This window comes from Macaca thibetana, chromosome 3 (assembly GCF_024542745.1).
Source record: "Macaca thibetana thibetana isolate TM-01 chromosome 3, ASM2454274v1, whole genome shotgun sequence".
In the NCBI taxonomy this organism is placed as follows: domain Eukaryota; kingdom Metazoa; phylum Chordata; class Mammalia; order Primates; family Cercopithecidae; genus Macaca; species Macaca thibetana.
In genome coordinates, this window is record NC_065580.1 from 42,035,733 (window position 1) to 42,055,903 (window position 20,171).

Consider the following 20,171-nt stretch of genomic DNA (forward strand, 5'->3'; position numbering starts at 1 on the left):
TTTTTTGTATTTTTTTTTTTTAGCAGATAATGATGCTAGAGGGAAGAATTCTGTTCTATAAATTGCCTGAAGCAAGTTCATGGGCAAATACATTGGTGGAGCCAGATACCGACAGCATAGACAAACGTAGAATTTATCACATGAGGTGCTGTCGGCCCGGAGATCTATCAGATGTAACTTTCACATACTCTTGTGAAAGTTAGTGTGTTCTATTTACAGTGTGCCCACTATGGTACAGTTACCTTATTAGCCATATTTTAATCTAATAACTGCCTAACATCTAAACCAGTGGCAGGAACTGATGTTTGGCTCACCATTAACAAGAACCATATATACTCTCCTCTAGGAGAAATTATTTAGGCTGCCTGCCCCATGAGCACCTCCTCTTTCATTCCCACCTCACCCCACAAAAAAGGGGGAAGCTTGGTTATTGCTGCCTATAATTTTTAAACTTAATATTTTGACATAATTATAGGTTTCCAGAAATTTATAAAAATATACACAGAGTCCTGTAAATGTTTCACTCAGCTTCTCCCAATGGTGGTATTTTATATAACTGTAGTATAATATCAAAAAGCAAGAAATTGACATTGCTAGAGTACTATTGGGTACACTACAGACCTTGTTCATTTTCACCATTTTTTATATACAATCAAGTGTGCATGTCTATCCAATTTCATCCCATAACTAGATTCATGTAACCACACCAAAATACAGAACTGTTCCATTACCACAGAGGAACTCCCTGGTGCTACCCCTTTGTATTTGTACTCTCCCTGTCCTTCCTCATACATGTCCCCCGGTGATCACTAATCTGTTCTGTACTGTTCTGTCTGCCTGCTATGACTTCATGCTTTTATCACTACGGAAATGGATAAAATGATAAGATGAATAGAGTGGCTACCAGTAGTGATTGAAATGGTGGCAATAAGAACAAATCATCCACTTTCCAATATTGCCTGTAATTTATTCAGAAATTTTACTTTGAGTAAGCAACTCAAAATAATTCTAAGTCAGTTTGATTTTGTATGAACACACTGACTCTGCAGTGGCCTTCTGACTTTTGTAAGTGGCATTTAGCTACATTATTACCTCTTACGAATTAGAATCCAAAGAGCAAACAAAAGGAAAGGAAATAATGAGGTATCACATAATTCCATTACTCACTCCAGAAACAAGGAATGCTAAGTAAATGTTTCTCACTTAGGCAAAGCTGAACTGCCAGTATTAATTTTTCTTCCACTTCTTTGCCATCTTATGTTTTGTAGAAATGTTTTTCTGAAAGAAGAAATTTCCCCAAACATCTCAGGCATGCAAAATCAAATTGTCATGAAAGTCTTTCATTAAAAGTTGTAATCCTGAACTTCACACAAATGGAATCAGACTCATTTTTGTACTCATTTTTGTCTGGTTCCTTTCACTTAGCATGCTGTTTTTGAGATTCATCCATGTTGAATCTCAAAACATGGATCAGTCATTCATTCTTTTTCATTGCTAAGTAATATTTCATTGTGTGGATACACCACATGTTTATCTATTCTCTTGCTGAAGGACATTTGAATTGTTTTCCCACTTCAGACTGTTATGAAAAAGCTGCTGTGATCATTTTTTTTTTTTTTTTTTTTTTTTTTTTTTTTGAGACGGAGTCTTGCTCTGCTGCCCAGGCTGGAGTGCAGTGGCCGGATCTGCTGCTGTGATCATTTTTGTGTAAGCTTAACAAAACTCATTTCTCAGGGATATGTAACTAAAAATAGGATTGCTGGATCTGAAGATAGATGTCTGTTTAACTTTACTGGAAACTGTTAGACAGTGTTCCAAAGTGATTGTGTGAAGTTTGCAAAACTAATATATTGTGATAAAAGTAAGGCAAGTGGTTACTGCTGGGCTGGAGGGCAGTTATTAGCTGGAAGGGAGTATGAGGCAACCTTCTGAGATTTCAGAAAGTTCCGTTTCATTCTGGGTAACAGTCATATGGGTATATATATAAGTGAAAAATCATCCCTCTGTACTTAAGAGTTGTACATGTAATTATATGTAATTTATGCCTCAATTATATACATCTATATATATATATATATATATATATTTTTTTTTTTTTTTTTTTTTTTTGAGACAGAGTCTCACTCTGTCACCCAGGCTGGAGTGCAGTAGCACAATCTCCCTCACTACAACCTCCACTTCCCGGGTTCAAGCAATTCTTGTGCCTCAGCCTCCCAAGTAGCTGGAACTATAGGTGCACATGACCACGCCTGACTAATTTTTGTATTTTTAGTAGAGACAGGGTTTCACCATGTTGGCCAAGCTGGTCTCGAACTCCTGACCTCAAGTGATCCGCACACCTTGGCCTCCCAAAATGCTGGGATTACAGGCCTGAGCCACCGCACCCAGCCAATAAAAATTAAAACAAAATAAAACCTGAAATCTTGTGGTCACCTGAAGATACCAATCTGACCTCCATAACATTTTACTTGCCTTTTATCATTCTGCCCCACTCCATTCTCTCTACAAATCTTTATCTAAAAATCACTTACACCTTCCATAAGAAAACAGAATCTGATCATTGTTCGTCAATCTTTCAAGCATTAAGATGGTTAAAATATCTCTTCTATAGCAATTTTCTCTAGGATAAATACCTCCAGTTCCTCACCTGACATATTCTTCAGAACTTCTCATCTATTTTTGTTACCTGGCCACAGGTGATTTCAAAATATGAGAATTAGAAATGAAAACAATCCTCTAAATCCCCCAAACTGAGCAGTAGAGAGCTCGGGGAAACGTGCCATCTGAGGAGCTGCGCCGCTCCACGTCTCTGAATACCAGCTAGAACGCCCTGGTGTTGAGCAGCTGGGACTCTTTGTCTGTTCTTTGATTGCGTGGTCAACAACATCCCCACCCTCACCCCCGCAATTCTATTCAAACAGACTTCAGCCAAAGTCAGGTCTTTTCTCCCTTTTATGTAAGCCATGAACATTAAAACAACAACAACAACAACAACAAAAAACCTATAGGCAGGATTTCACATCTGACCCCATTACATTTCAAATCTTAAAATTAAATCTGAGCCATTAAATTTTAATAATTTCAGCCTCAGCCCATCATTCCAGCCTATTAGTCATTTTTCTGATTCAAGCTACCACACACAGTTGTGTTTCCTCCAAATCTTCTTCCCCATATGATCATTATCATCATCAAAATGACTGCTAACACTTACCAAAGGCTAACTGCCAGGCACTGGTGTTAATCAGTTATATATATTATCCTATTTAATTCTCAGAGCAGTCCTATGAGGTAGGACTGTTATCCCTGCTTTATAGGTGGGGTAAATGAAGCATAGAATGGTTAAGAAATATGCCAATATCACAAATCGAGAACAAACCTGAGCACATGATTTTAAACTGTGCTATGTAGTTTCCAAGATCTGATTTTTAGAAATACTGCCCATGGCAATACCAACCACAGAATCTAGGAATAGGATTCTAGAGATCACCCTCAATTTGCAACAGTCTGCAATGATATGTCTGCAACCACTTATTAATTAGGTATTATATCCATATTGCTCCATGGTACCTGAAAGGACAGCATTTAAAATATTACCAAATGTTTTGTTTAAATAAAGATGTAAACACATTTATGGTGTTCTCCTATTTCAGAAACACGAAGGAAAAGGGTCATTTACACTAATAACATAAACATTTAAATACTATCGTATAGACTACCAATATTTTCACATCCACTATCTCATCAGTGTTTATTTGACACAACTGTCTTAATAAATCCATGTTAGATCCCCAACTACCTCCTTTTTTCTTGTGGTCAAAAGCCACATAATCATTTCTACAATTTGGTTGGGATTGACTTATTTGACACATTCTTTTAAAAAGTAGAAAGTACTAAAGGGAAATATAAAATAGGAATGAATAATTGTACGTCAGCAATGTATTAATACAATATTTTCTGCTCAAAACAGTACTACTGCAAGATATAGACAAAAAACTGAACAACAGTACAGGACTGCCAAGATCAACCTCCCAAAATCTTTTTCTTTTATAGGTGAGAAATATGGACCCAGCAAAGTTAAATGATTTTCTTAAGAGCCACCCAACAAATGAGTGGCAGAACTGACCACGTCCTTGTCACCATTCCATAGTTAGTGTGATACTTGCTTTTACTTTCCCTGTCATTCTTCACTGTTTTGTTTGGACAACAGAGTCACACATTAAATCCTGTAATGTGTGAGACTTTAGCTTCCTCCGGTCTTTAGCCACCCTGAAAACCTGCTTACAAGTTTATACCTGACTTGTATATACTTATTTAGCTATTTGTCATTCTGATCTTTTCATACACTTTAATCATTTATGTTTCCTTACACTTTTATCCATTGGGAGTAACTACAATTTCCACTTTTAGTCTTCCATCCTTCATGAACCATTTTCCAGTTTAAAAAAAACTCTCTGTATCTCCTATGCCAAATAGTCTCAGCACAAAGTTATATTAATTGAAATTCTGTTTGTGGGTTCATATTTATCTTTCCTCTGCGTTAAAATAAACAAATAAAAGGCTGGGTATGGTGGCTCACACCTGTAATCCCAGCACTTTGGGAGGCCAAGGCAAGAGGATCACTTGAGCCCAGGAATTCAAGACCAACCTAGGTGACATAGTGAGATCTCACCTCTAGAAAAAATTGGCCAGGTGTGGTGGTTCACACCTGTAGTCCCAGCTACTTGGGAGGCTGAGGTGGGAGGATCACTTGAGCGTGGGAAGTTGAGACTTCAGTGAGCTGTGATCATGCCACTGCACTCCAGCCTGGGCAACAGAGCTATACCCCGTCTCAAAACAACAACAACAAAGAGCATGGCTTTCACTTTTTGTTACTTTTGTTTGTTTCAGATTCAAGGTACACCTGTGCCTAATATTCCTTTTTTTTTTTTTTTTTTTAAACTAGAGCTACAGGATAATATGGTCTCCTTCTCTTAAGCTTCTTCCTTTTTGGTAAGAATTAAATCCATGGTATTATTCTCATGCTTTGTCTATTTTAGTAGTAACTGAAGTATCAACAAGGCAGGAATTTTTCAGATGGTTTGCTTTAGCAAGTGAGATTTATACAGGCATTCACATCATGTCCTCTCCTATCTTCAAATTCACAGCCTTTACAGAAAGTACAGCTGGACATGCCACCTGTTCCCCTCTTCCGCATTTTTTTTCCTCATGTCATTGTTACAACTCAGCAGAAGCAGGTGGGCACTGATGGGTGACATGGGTCCTGACAGGCTCTTCACCCTTAGTTACGCTCCCTTGAAAGATTGTCTGTGGGTGATGGTGGTTTTACATAGGGCTCAATGTCCTGTAAAGAGATTACCCGAGAGCAAATGAAATGAAGTGGTTATAGTTTCAAGTAAGTTTTCCCACCCAGGAGACAAAAGTTTCTGCACTAGGATTCCTACTTGTTGCTTAAGAAAGAAAAACCAAATTCTAACTCTTTTACACCAATGCTCAGAAAACCTCACAAATGTCTCCCTCCAGGACAGAATGTGTTCCACTGTAGTGTGGGAGATCACCTCACCAGCCTGCTGCAGTGGCACTCCACTCTTCCACACCTGAGTGCTTTCCCACTGTGATCTCTCAAGTACCTCCACTCAAAAGGGGCACGGTGTGAATGTACTGTGCCACCCACTTCACTCTGGGCTGGACTGAAGCCCTTTCTGAAACTGCCTCCAGGCCTCTCCAGGGCCCATAAAATAAAATGCAAGCTTGGATTTTAATCCAGTCCCTCTACCACCCCACATCCCCGGCTAACTCACCCAAGTCATCTTCTTCCCTTCACTGCATCCCTCCTCATCCCTCTGCTCTAAGGGATACAGACAATTCTCCAAATAAGTCATGCCAGTTGCGCCTCTGCACCTTTCAATATGCTCTCCTTGCCCCAAGCACCTTTTCTGTGCGGTTCAGACACCACCCCCAAGGGGAAGGCTCCCCTCGCTCCTCCTTGCTGCCTGCGGTGCCCCTTCCATCTTGGGCTAAAGTGCATCACAATCTTTACACTTTACAGCAACTGTCTGTTCTCTTATTTCCCTGTCCTACGTACATGGTGTGATTTAGGAGTAAAAGCTAGGCTGCTTCATCACTTTGCACCCACAGCAAAAAACAATGTCTGAAATATAGCTGGTGCTCAGTGTTTGCTGAATAAAATCCTAAATTAATATACTAAAATCTCAAATCTCTTGATATTAGCTTCCTTCAACTTGCAAACATTTACATCCAATTTAGCTCCCAGAAGCCAACATTGATGAGTGTTGTACGTTCTAACAGGGAATCAGAAACTTGTTATTTCTCAACAGGTGTACTGCATTTATCTTTGCTTACAGAGTTCCAGCAGAGTGTTTGAAATTGTATTGGTCCTCTAATCTCAATGTCTATTTGAAACAGCAGTGGAATGAAATTGTGGGGCAGGATGAAAAAAACAATAAAGTAAAAACTGAAACAAGGTTGAAGGAAAGTAGAAAAAACAAGGAAAACCACACCTCTTCTGACTCCTTAAGGACCCGTTATTGGAATGATGCTGCTGAAAGAAAAGGTCATCTTAGGGAGAATGACTCTTGAATTTTCAACAGTCATAAGTGGTTCGTAACAGCCAAACTTTAATTCAATAATCTTGGAAGAAATGTCTGTAATTATGAGTAAAACTGTCAATCAGATGGGCCTCGGAAAACTTATGTTGCAAAACTTTAGACAGGATAGAACAGTTTTCCATGATAACCTTTTTGATCTGATATCCTTTTGTTCATCTCCCAAAACAACCAAGATGTAGTTTCAATGCAGGGTCAGTTCTCATATCTATGAATCTAAATTTTTTTCAAAGGTGGCAGCAAGTAGATATATAAATCCCAAATCATCTCACAAATGAGAACACTATATCGTAGTAGGATCTTACAGATCAAGTCACTCGCTGACCACAGATGTTCCCAATGACTACCTTAGTACAAAGGGGTTGAGATGAAAGGGGCACAAGCTTGCTCTCAAAGGCTTTCTTTCTCTGCACTCCCCACAGCTTATTTCAAACAGACTCACTGAGCACTGATTCATCTCACTTCGCCTTACTTTTGTATTTTTGTTTTTTCCACTAGACTGAAAACTTCTTGGTGACAGAGAATAGGTTATATTTATCTCTGAATCTAAAGCACCTAAAAGTTAGTACTTCAGCATAATAAGGACTTGATAGATCCTTGCTGAAATAATTTGAAAAAAATTAACCTATTTACTCCCTGTTATCCTTTAATATTATGAAGTACCAAGAATCCCTTTTCTTGGTCAGGCAACAAATTGATATCATTTCTACCAGGTACACTTGAAGCTCCTATAATCCAACATGTTTGGCATTCACAGATGTTCTTGGAAGCATGAACCAACCAAACAAACAAAAACGGAAAACAAATTTAAAAAGCAGTCCATTTCTTCTTCATAACCTGTTTGTGGATTGTGATGTGTTCTTACTGTCCCATTATGTGATTAATCAGTTTACTTGTTTATGATATGACGCAAAGAAAACAATAGACATACAGGATTCTGTGCTTAAATTTTTGTTATTGTTGATTCCAGGCAGTATAAGGTCTTTTTGCCCCACCTCCAGAAAGCCAATCTGAGGTACCCTTCCAACTAAAGGGAAAAATTTTACTGAAGAAATAAAAGGGATTGATATACAAGAATCTCAAAAAGATGTGCCGCCTGGGAGTTCAATGATTCAATTAGGAAGTTCTACATGACCTTAGTCATTTGGGGCAGGGGGAAGGACAAGCACTACACATTCAACTACACCCAGAAAAATGCATCTTACGCTACAAAGCCAAACACCAGATGTTACTTGCAACTTTTGGACTGGATTACCCCAGAAGGTCTGTGTCAGAGGGCCCTTCTGTGGCTGGTGCCCTGAAGCCAAACACAGCAGTTTCCCTGATGGTAATGGCTGGCTGGGGAGGGATGTTACCTGGGTAAATTATGATAACTGGGCAATAAGGATTACCAAACCCAACATAAATTTGGAGGGTTTGTGCAAGTGCCAACTATGTGAATTACAGATGTATGCATTCACCAAAGGTCTTCCATCATCAGAGACAGAAGTTTGTCATGCATATAGTCCTCACTGAAATGACATCTATTGTCACAACTTTTGCTCACTGCAATATATAGTTCATCCCCTAACAGTCTATCATTTGTTCTAAAGTAACCTCAAAGGCCTAGTCCTCTTGGCAGATCTACCTCCTGGTGTCCAAATCTGCAGAGCATCCAGTGCAAAGCTATGTAAGACCACCATTTCTCAGTGACTTGTGCTTACAGGCATGAAGTCACAGCCATTAGTATCAGTGCTGATAATTATTTTCTTCTTTGAAGCACCAATGTGGTTCATTTGCCAGTCTTTTCACAACGACTCTCTTTAAGCTCTTGCCTGGTATCCATGATCTTTTCCGTAACAGCCAGCCCAGGGAAAGGAGGTGGACTAGGTTTATAGTCTGTCACTAGAAACCAACAGCATACCAAATCTTCTTTCTAATATGCAGCCTAATTTTGTGATGGGTATTTTCAGATGGGTATTTCAGATGTTTGTGCCTGTGGCATCAAAATTCACATCTATATACTTAACTGAAAAGCACTGTTTTGGAAGTATGGACAGACTGACACTTGAAATGTTTGATAAATATAGATTTTACTCATTGGACCTCCAGACATCTCACATCCTTCCTATTTTTACTTATTCCTCAAACATAAATGGAAAACAGCCTAACCAAAAGACAGGGTGTCCAGTAACCATTTCAAAGGAACTATGATGATAGCTGAATAACTTGTGCTAGTTATAAGGCCCTGGGCAATAAACAAGGTTTACGAAATTTTTAGTTATAACTACTTGCTGACTCTGCAAAACAGTATCAGCAAAAAGGCTTTTTCTCCGAATAGTCTCAACATAGAGTGATTCCCTAATGACTTTCCTTAGAACTTCTGTTTTCAATCTACTGAGATGAAAGTATTTCCTCCAATGTTAGAAACATGTCCTGTTCTAAAAAGCATACCCTCTGCAAATTACCAGATGGCAGATAATAATGCTAATTTAGGATGGGCTTGATGGCATCAGTAAAAATGATCTTGATATAGTGGTTGCATTTATATAACTTTTGTGACTGTAAGAAAGACCAGCTGTCCCTAGTTCTTTTGAGAAAGAAGGGAAGAACAAGAGAAGATTCTGCCCCAAATTTAGGGCAATCACTAAATGACTTAACGGAGTAAATATCCAAAAGTGCTTAGATCTGTATTTCTACTAGGACAAACTGTTCAGAGAGGCTGAAGTTGCTATGAACCCAAAGAAGTAATTTTTCCTTTGATCAGAAGTAAAAATCCCTGGCATTTCTTTTTTCGGCTTTCCAAAGCTTTAGATAAAACTAAGAATTTTAGTTCTAAACAAATATCTGTATGTCCTATTAGATCTATAATTAATTTTAATAACAAGTCATAACATTGTCTTTTTGCGGAGCATAAGACTGGACTCTTATTCCCTCATTGTGACATTTTATATATGGTTTTCCATTTGAACAAGACTAATGAAGAATAGTGGTGAAGTTTAGGAGTGACACTTTCAGCTCTTTATAATAGCGAATAATATTTGAACTCTTACTGTGTGTCCCACACTGTTCTTAACACTTAACATAGATTAAACCACTTTAATCCTCACAACAAATTACCCACTGTGTGATCTTGGGCAAGTTACTTAGCCTTTCTAAGCCTTGATCTCATATCCAGAGAAAGAAACCAAGGCTTTGATTGTTAAGTAATTTTCTCAAGCTCCCTCAGTTGGTGAAAGGCAGAGCTGGGACCTGATCCACCTCTTCCCTACCACCCATGACTGCCTTCTAGTATCCCCAAGGATCACAACTAGAGACAGGCAGAACTAGATGCTCCCAAAGGTACCTTATAGTGCTCAGACCTGCGTTCACTTGCTCTATGAGATTCTTCTAAAATTGAAATACACAAATGACAATGAATAAGAAACACATGAATTCTTTTCCACATTCCCACCCTAATCTTTGGGACTTAAGTTTTCAACCTAGGTGGCCTATAAACTTCTTTGAAAGGCAATCCAAAGCTTGTAACAATTTTTGCAATGGCTTCTAAAAGAAGGTTCTCATGACTTAAGGATCTTGAAAACATTGCTGTCTTTATAGCAAATGTATGACTGAAGAGAAAGATAAATCTCAAATTAAATGAACACCTTACATCAAATCCCTTTTGTGATTAAAAAAAATTAGATACAAGTTGATTGAAGATGGGAAGTCATATTTTGAAGACAGTTTCAGAAAGACAAGCAAATATAGATACACTCAGTTCTTAAAAAATGATTAGAAGGAACCTTACAAGACAATGTGGCATCACTGAAATTCTGCACCATGGCTTCAGCCCACAAGTCATGCCTTTGTAAGAGGAGTGAGAGAGGCCCAGCACATCACTTTTGGAAGGCTTACATTTATGGAAAACACATGGGATTTAAAGCCAGCTGGATCTGGATTTGAATCCCAGCTCTGCAGTTTTCTAAGAATGTGGGCTTGTAAGTTATTTAATCTCACAAAGCCTCAGTTTCTGCATCTGCTAAAATGGAATAACTGCCTCCTTGCAGGGTTATTGTGAGGGTAAAGCTAATGCCAAGCTAATAACATGCTTGGCACATGGTAGGTTCTCAATAAACTGTGGCTAATAACAACAAGAACAATGGAATTCATAAAAACAATCTAAATAAATACTGCCAACAGCAGAAAGAGTGTAAGTGTGGTGGTTAAAAGCACGGGTCTGGAGTCAGACCACCTCAGTTTTTATCCTGGCTTTCCTTTCCTTGTGGAATTCACATCATATTTAATGAAGCTGTTCTCAGTCGACCACTCTTCTCTCATAACATCTACATGGCTTTACTTTGATATTATAGGCTCTTCCTGTGAGCAATTACCTTCTTTTTGTACCAGTTACCATATCCGCAAAATGGGGCTAACAATAGTATCTACCCAATATGCTTGTGGTTTGAATCATGTCTGATACTGACACATTACAGGAACTCAATAAATGCTAGCTGTTGCTGCTGCTATTTTAGTCACTGTGTGAAGAACATGATAGAACCAGGACCAGCCACCTGGAATAAAACTACCCACCTATAATGTTGATTCACAAATTGAACACACAAGAGTAAGAAAACGCCTGAGAATAGCAATACAGTATTTTAGACTAACACCTGGAATAATAAAACATTAGAAGTTATCTCAATGGCAAAATCAAAATCAGACTGCAGACTACGATGAGATATGTCCAATCAACTGGCAATCTTTGTGGGGACACAGGAGTATATGATTGTTACTGATTTCTGAACTCAAAGCCAAACTTTTTTTTAAGGTGGTGAAGAACAATGAGACTAGGGGAATACATTTTGCCTCCCTTCTTTCCCTCAAAATATGTTCTTCACCACCCTCATCCCTGGTCCCCAGTGCCTTGCCATTTTTCTAAATCTTTTTGCAAAGGTCAGAAAAGCAGAACTAATCCCATTGTGTTCCCAGCATACTACTTAAAAAATTCAGCCACCTAGCAAATGTAATAAAGAAGGATTGCTGTACCCAAAAACAATCCAAAAAATGGCTACCCCACCAGAGCATTCCAATTAGTAAAAAGGACATATAATCCTGCTGCTTTGGGTGTGGCTCTACAGAGAGGGATGAAGGGGCTGGGATTCTAAGTGCTGTCTCCAGCATCTCATGGATTAGACATCTGAACCAGGGTGAAGAACAGGACGCCCTAAGAGCTGTCTGTACTCCAAGACCTCTAAAGTACCCACCTCCTCACCCAGGGCCAGATAAGGAACCAGCAGTTCAGTAGACGTCTCCAGGAAAAGCAGCAAGGATGAACTTGAAAGAACCCATTTCATGATATGGGGTGAGAAACAAGAGGCATGTTTTTCCACAATCTTCAGTGGCTGCAGCTCAACCCATAAGAACAGTAACTTCAGCAGCCACTTCATTATATTTCTACTGTAAATGATACAGGCCTGAGCCAAGTCAGCACCAAAACTCCCTTCAGAATTCACTCGGTGTTAGGTCATCTGTACTCTATTGACAACTGCTGAACTCAAAACCCCTAACGAGGCATCTCAGCAACAATATGTGTCCTGCCACTAATGAGGCTCTTTTTCCATGAATAATGAACAAGAACATCATCTCTGTTGCCAGGTACACAACATAAACAAAGCTCAACACAAGGGCCTTGGTATGGTGAGTTTGTCCATTTGCAACAAAAGAATTTTTCAAAGTGTGAGCCAAGTTTCAGTGGAGGGTGGGACGAGCTGTTGTAACAAATGATGCGAACATATATTATCAGAATCTAATAAATCAGCTTTTGGATGTTGTGGAACAGAGGCTGTGCAATGGGATAGTTAGATACAATGGGGAGTTCCATTTCTTTATTTTACAATCAGTCTTATAACACAAGGCTGATGATTTCTGTAATGAACAGAGATCTTCATGAAAGGAGCCTTAAGAGGCTTGCCGTCCCAAAGGCTCTACTAATTAAAGTTTTATTTCTTAAGGCTTGATATATCAGATTGAGTACAGGTCAGCATTAGGGATTGCTATGGCACTGATGGCTACAGAGTGGCATTTGGAAAAGAGTACTGCCACCTGAACCCATGGTCATGGGACTGAATTCCTTTGGTACTAAAAGAATGTCAACGTATGAGGATTTTTGCCTACAAAGCAGCCCAACAGTTTAGACCCCTAAGCTTGGACCACTGTTTAGCTGAACCATGAGTAAGATTTTAGCATATAAATAGAGAATACAAGTGAGCTGACATGAAAGCCGAACAGTGTTTATTTTGTTTACTTTAAGGTGCTCCACAAATACTTTTCTCTGTTTCTAAAATCAGTTCCATACTAGGTGGCAAATATCTTGTTACACAGGGTACTCATGTCTGCACAGGCAAAATGATGCCATCACTGGCTGAAGGCTGTTAGTTTCCATAAATTTGAGCAAGAATTTGAAGAAAATGAAACAAAAACAAAAACAATCTCATAATGCCTGAGTTCCCTCAACTATAGGAGATAACAACTCTCACCCATTTCAGAGATTCTTTACGAAGAAATGTGTCAAAAATAAGACCCAATGGCCAGGTGTGGTGGCTCACGCCTGTACTCCCAGTGCTTTGGGAGGCCAAGGTGAGAAGTTCACTTGAGGCCAGGAGTTTGAGACCAGCCTGGGTAACATAATGATAAACAGTCTCTACAAAAATAAACCCTAAAAATTAGCCAAGTATGATGGCACACTCCTATAGTCCTAGTTACTTGGGAGACTGAAGCAGGAGGATGGCTGGAGCCCAGGAGTTCAAGGTTATAGTGAACTATGATCACACCACTATACTACTCCATCTGGGGCAACAGAGAGGAAGACCCTATCTCTAAAAAAAAAAGACCCAAATGGTATAGTTTGCTCTATATGCTTTGTAATCTGAATAATGCTTTAAATGCACTGAAGATGCTTACTAAAGAAAAAATATTTCATAAACCAAAAAATGATTATATAATAAGTAATCATTCCCTATATCCATTTTACAAGCAAACACTTTAGGAAGATGGTTGCTGAAATGAAGCAGAATAGTATGAAGCTCCGCAGATATTTTAGTAACTATGTCATGGCAGGTAATTATGTGGACAATTTTTGTCCAATTAATCAAATCATGAATTCATGGATAATGACAATATGAACATTAGAGTTTTAAAATATCTAGGATGTGCCAGCTTATTTTTCTGATTTCTTAGGAACAGGCAAAATGGAATAAGTTCATGACTGAGTAACCAGAATGGCAAAGGGACTTCAAAGCCTGCTGTTTAAAGAAATCGGGATATTCTGCTGCTAAGGAGAGGAGCTGGGATGAAGGGGATCTGATTTCATCTTCCAATATTTACTGAGTTGTCACATGTGCAAGGGATACTAGCTGTTCTACATTGCTCCAAAGGGTAATGTGCCCAGTAGGCAGTGGTCACAGTGAACTGATGTGGAGTTATAGCAAGAGCTCTAACAGTCAGTGCTGCCCCTACAGGATAGGTACTGCCTGTGAGGTTCTGGGTGATTCCTGACCACAGAGGTAATAGAGCAGAGTAGACATAACTGCCTGATGGGGAGAGCACGAGGGGAGCCTGTAGGGAGGGAAGGAGAGGAACGGGACACACGCCATGTCACATTTCTGGTCCTTGCTAACCATGAAATTCTAAGGTTCTACCAAACACCATCATAAAACTGTAGGTGAAAATTCTGTAAGAGTAAGGTTACAAAACTGCTGTGCTATTTAAAATGACCCTTCCAATCTAATCAGGGAAAATACATCAAAAGAGGAACAGTCAAGTAAATAAAAATACCCAAGGACTTACCATCATACTTAGCTAAGACTGCCTGAACATCAGCATATGCTTGTAGTTCCAGAAGGGCTTCTAAAAGGTTTTCATGGATATTGAACATGCTCAGAAGGGGGAACTCCTTCATTAACTAGGGCAGAAGAAACCAAGGAATAATTAGTATATTATGTATGTCTTATACTTTTAATGTACATATTTTATTGTACATATTTACTGTATATATCACGTTTATATATATACACACACAGTAAAATGATTACTAGAGTTAAGCATTTTAAGGAATAAGCATTTCTTATTTATTTAATTATTTGAGATGGAGTCTTGCTCTGTTGCCCTGGCTGTAGTGCAGCGGTGCGATCTCAGTTCACTGCAAGCTCCACCTCCCAGGTTCAAGCGATTCTCCTACCTCAGCCTCCCAAGCAGCTGGGACTACAGGCACGTATCACCATGCCCGGCTAATTTTTTGTATTTTTAGTAGAGATGGGGTTTCACCATGTTAGCCAGGATGGTCTTGATCTCCTGACCTCGTGATCCACCCACCTCGGCCTCCCAAAGTGCTGAGATTACAGCATCTCTTATTTTTAAAGTATAATACTGAATTGTATTTATATAAAAGTATAATTCAATTCTTAAAAGTATAATTAATATTGGGCTATAAGAGTTCATATCAATTATTATTTTGTAAATCATTAAATGCTTCTTTCTTTTCCGATAAGGTGGGATAAGATTCAAAGAGAGGTTTTCATAAAAGTTGAAGAAAATGCTCAATAAAGATAAAATGCCATGGAAAAACCAAACAAGGTAAAGGATGAAAAATATCTCACAGGCTTTACCAGTTAGGTCACTGGTAACTTCGCCAGCAGCAGTTTGGACGGAAGCCAGACTGTAGAAGAGTAAACAAGGGGGCCCTACTCTTTCAAGTAGCCTAGTGGCAAAGTTAGGGAGACAAAGTAGAAAAATAGCTAGGAAGTGACATGGGTTAAAAGAAAATTTGTAGGTAGTGATGGGGGTGGTAGTAAAGAGGAAGGTTTACGAGTTCCTGCCTGGTGGCCTCCATAAAACCGGGGCCAAGATCATCTTCTGAGACTAATAGGTGTCAGGGAAGAAGCTTAAAGATGGGGTGAAAGTAAAAAACAGCCACACGGTGGTGAACTGCTCAGGAAAAAAAAAAAAGAAAAAATTGCTAAGGCTGTCTTGAGGGCCTAACAGACTGGAGACCATAAATTTATAGAGGTTATAATTGCATGGTGGTCAAGTTTTACCTAGCAGTGGCCAGCAGCCCAGGTACAGTAGCAAGATGTCAAATGATTAGGTTGAGCCTGGGTGGACTGAATTAGGTTCAATAAAATTCAAGGAGCAAGAGACTGGACTATGGTGGTGAACGAATGATTAAAGGAATGGTCCAAGGGTTCTAGACTGGATGAGGATGAAGAGAGGCCCAAAGGGAGTTAAAAGATACAATATTGAACTTCACTGGGAAGCAAAGAGAAAGAAGAAAGACAAAGAATTTCAGAGTAAATTTTTTATCTTCAAGAAAGGTAAAATCTGGCCAGGCATAGTGGCTCATGCCTATAACCCCAGCACTTTGAGAGGCCGAGGCAAGTGGATCACCTGAGGTCAGGAGTTTGACACCAGCCTGTCCAACATGGCAAAACCCCCTCTCTACTAAAAATACAAAAATTAGCCAGGTGCGATGGCACGCACCTGTAGTCCCAACTACTTAGGAGGCTGAGGCAGGAGAATTGCTTGAACCTGAGAGGTGGAGGTTGCAGTGAGCTGAGATCATGCCACTGCATTCCAGGCTGGGCAACAGAGTGAGACTCCATCTCGAAGAATAAGAGGAGGAGGAGGGGGATGGGGGGAGGAGGAGGGGGAGGGGGGGGGGGGGGAGGAGGGGGGGGGGGAGGAGGGGGGGATGGGGGGAGGAGGGGGGGATGGGGGGAGGAGGAGGGAGGGGGGAGGAGGAGGAGGGGGAGGAGGGAGGAGGAGGAGGAGGGAGGAGGAGGAGGAGGGAGGAGGAGGAGGGGAGGAGGAGGAGGAGGAGGAGGAGGAGGGAGGAGGAGGGAGGAGGAGGAGGAGGAGGAGGAGGAGGAGGAGGGAGGAGGAGGAGGGAGGAGGAGGAGGGAGGAGGAGGAGGAGAAGAAGAAGAAGAAAAAGAAGAAATCTCATCTTAAAAGAAAGTTAACCAGGTTCAAAAAAAAAGGAAAGGTAAAATCTTATCTTAAAACAAAGATAACCAGGTTCAAAAAAAAGAAAAGTAAAATGTTATCTTAAAAGAAAGGTAACCAGGTTCTTTACAGAGCAGAATCACAGATATATTCTCCTCTAATCCTCTACCTGGATAACTGCTATCTATTATAACATAATAACCTCTAAAAAAGTGGTAACTGTTTTCGATGTCAACATCTTTAAAGTAATTATGCTGAGAGAAATAATACTCAAAAATAGGCTAATTCACTGCCAAGCAAAAAATCAGTGAATATACTGCATTGACCATCCAGTTCTTCCATCATTAGTAACATTTACCATATCGCTTTGTTTTTTAAAGCCAAGAATCATTTACCCTATCTTTAAAAATAAATAATTTTCTGCAGCCCAAAAAAGCATCATATTACTAATGAAAAACCCCTATTAAACTGATTACGCGTTCAGTAAGACTGATGGTCCGAACTTCCCCAGAGAGGCCTGCAGTATTTTCACTGTTGATAAAGGAAGTGAATAAGACTATACCACACATTGCTGATGTTCTGTAACCAATAAAGTACTTCTTGTTCTGGTTCATTTTGATTCTAGTTGACATTACTCTTTGATTTTTTTTCTCTTTCTAATTAAAGCTAGTTAGAATTAAAGCTCTCTGTCATTCAGCATTTGGCAACACAATAAAGACATTCTCTAAATTGCAACATTTAAACATTTATTGTTTTCAGCCAATTCTTCAGGTAATGATCAAACTTCAAGGACGCAAATCATATTCTATAATTTAAAAAGTACAATTCCAAATATTACTTGCTGAAGCTTAAAAACTGAGTCTTATTAAAACTCAGTGAGACCGCATATGCAAACATGAGGTCTCACCCGGTTCCAACAGAACTTGAGGTAAGATGCTAGGAGCTTAAACAACAGTGCTTTCATTGGAAGCTCAGACAGGGTAAACTGTGTTCAAAAACACATCACCAATAAAAGGATTTTAAACATGGTAAAAAGCAAATGTTGGAGAGGTAATTAAAGTCATATGACAATTCGTAAATCTAGCTTTCCTAATTTAATATAAACAGGAAGAAAAAGTGAACCCTCTGCTGCCTCCACTGCCCTCTCCAGCCCCTCAAACAAGCTATCTTAGAGAAAAGCCCACAACTCCCTTGGCTCTGTTTACTCCACACTGCTTCGCTACAATCTGGCTTGCCTCTGCACAACCTGAATCTGCTTGTCCCCATCTACGGGTGACTGAGATTGCTCCTGTGGACACCCTCCGCCCTTTTCTTGCTTGACCTCTGCATCATTTGAAAGTCTGATAGCTTTTTCTTTGAAACGCTTGCCTCTCTTGGCTTCTTCAACAGTATTCTCTTCTGGTTTTCTTCATACTTATCTCACAGCTCCTTTTCTAGTTTCCCCTTGTATCTGACTTAGGAGTAAGTCTTCTTGCAGGTTATGTCCTGCATCCTCTTATCTTAAACACCCTGATCTCTAGAACCGTTGTCATTTCCAGGGTCTCAGCATCAGCATCTCCACGGGGATGACTTCTACAACCTAACATCCTGCCAACTGTCTTCCTGACAGTTTCACCTCAGTGTCCTTAAAGGCAACACACCTAATACTGAGCTGACAATTTCCCTCTTCCCAGGCCAACCCTTCAAACCTGTTCTTCCCTCCTTGGTATTTCCTATCTCAGAGAAAAGAACCATTAAACTCTTGTCACCCTCTTCTCCTTACAGCCACTTGAGAGGCCTGCAACCCCTGAGTTGATATTTAAAACATGTTGATAGCTTTCATTACATTCACTGAAAGCTCTGTTATGCAAACATACACCTTAAGAATCATTACTATCTCTCTTTTCTCTAACCATGCTGCCAGTAACTTATGCCCTCATATATTACCTAAATTGCTCCAATAGCATCTGCATTTGTCCATTTGCCTCCAATCACCTCTTTCCAATCCACCCTTCCAATGCAGTCATAAAGGCTTTTTTTTTTTTTTTTTTTTTTTTTTTTGAGATGGAGTCTCACTCTGTCACCCAGTCTGGAGTGCAGTGGTGCCATCTGGGCTCACTGCAAGCTCCGCCTCCTGGGTTCATGCCATTCTCCTGCCTCAGCCTCCCGAGTAGCTGGGACTATAGGCGCCCATCACCACGCCCGGCTAATGTTTTGTATCTTTAGTAGAGACAGGGTTTCACCGTGTTAGCCAGGATGGTCTACATCTCCTGACCGCGTGATCTGCCCGCCTCGGCCTCCCAAAGTGCTGGGATTACAGGCATGAGCCACCGCACCCAGCCCATGAAGACTCTTATACACAAGTGAGTCCATCACACTCCTGCTTAAAAGGCAACCACTGACATGACGAGATTTATCCCAAGGAAATAATCAGATGTGAATACAAATTTACAAAGCTGTTTATCACATTATTGGTAATAGTAAAAATTTTTAAAATGCATTAACCCATTATGAGATATTTAAGTATAATAAACTATAGTCACCTTGTGGGCTATTATATGTTGTCATTAGAATTTAAGTTCTCAAAAAACTTTCAACAGCATGGCCTGGGAAATGCTGGCATACAATATTACACTAGAGAAAGCAGGATACAAACTATATTTTGCAATAAAATCATGCTTTTCTTATGAGCCTATGCATAGAAACATACTTGGTTAGAAATACACTAAAATTATACCAATATACTAAATTATACTAATATACTAAAATGTTAACAGCAGTTATTTCTAGTTGATATTAAAGGTGATTTTTATTTCTTCCTTCATATTTTCTATATGTTCTAATTTTTGAAAATTTTGTTCTAACATTCATTCTATGAACTGGGGAGGGGGACAGCCATTTTTAGGAATACTGGCTTCTCACTCAATTCCGGATATAATCTAAAATGCTTGGCAAGGCGAACACAGCCCCTTGTGACAAGTCCCTGTCTACCGTGCCAGCCTCACTTCTAGCCACTTCACACACACCACACACCTGGCATAGAACAGCTTTCAGTTCCTTAAACAGGCCACGTTCACTCATGCATCTATCCAAGCTCCTCCCCCTTGGAGTGCTCTCCCATCTTGGTCAATCTGGTTACTCCTCAATTTCCAGGAAATCTTTACCTGGCCCCTGACTCCTGACCTCTTACCTTCATCTGCAGGTTAAGTACTCCTGGCCTGAACTACCAGAGTCCTTGTCACAATCATCTACTGGTCCATCTTCTCCATGAGTCTGAGAAGAACATGAGAGCAGGAACTTTGCCTTATTGCTGTATTCTTCGTCAGTGACCAACCTATCATAGGTGCTCAACACACACTTCATGACTGGAATACTTTTTAAAGGCTTTACATTTCTATTGCTTTAGAGTACATGTTATAATATTATATGTCTGCTGCCACAGCTCTACTTCAGGCCATTGAATTACATATCCCTAAACATGTTCTTTATCATTTATAATCTTCCATTATCTACACCTTGGACAAGGTATAGGTAGAACCTGTATGTTTTGACTCAATGCTCAGAATTTTCTTATACTTAGAACTGTCTGAAAATGGAATAGATGGTCTAG

General features: G+C 39.7%; 1 protein-coding gene across 11 annotated transcripts in view; it reads right to left on the bottom strand.

The window, feature by feature from the left end:
- The window catches only part of ST7 (suppression of tumorigenicity 7), a 279,749-nt gene that overhangs the window by 44,361 nt on the left and 215,217 nt on the right, over window positions 1–20,171 (bottom strand). For all 11 annotated transcript variants that reach the window (XM_050785116.1, XM_050785115.1, XM_050785120.1 and 8 more), the window contains one exon: window positions 14,430–14,544. In XM_050785116.1, coding sequence (XP_050641073.1) covers window positions 14,430–14,544 — 115 coding nt within the window. The remainder of the gene's footprint in view (window positions 1–14,429; window positions 14,545–20,171) is intronic.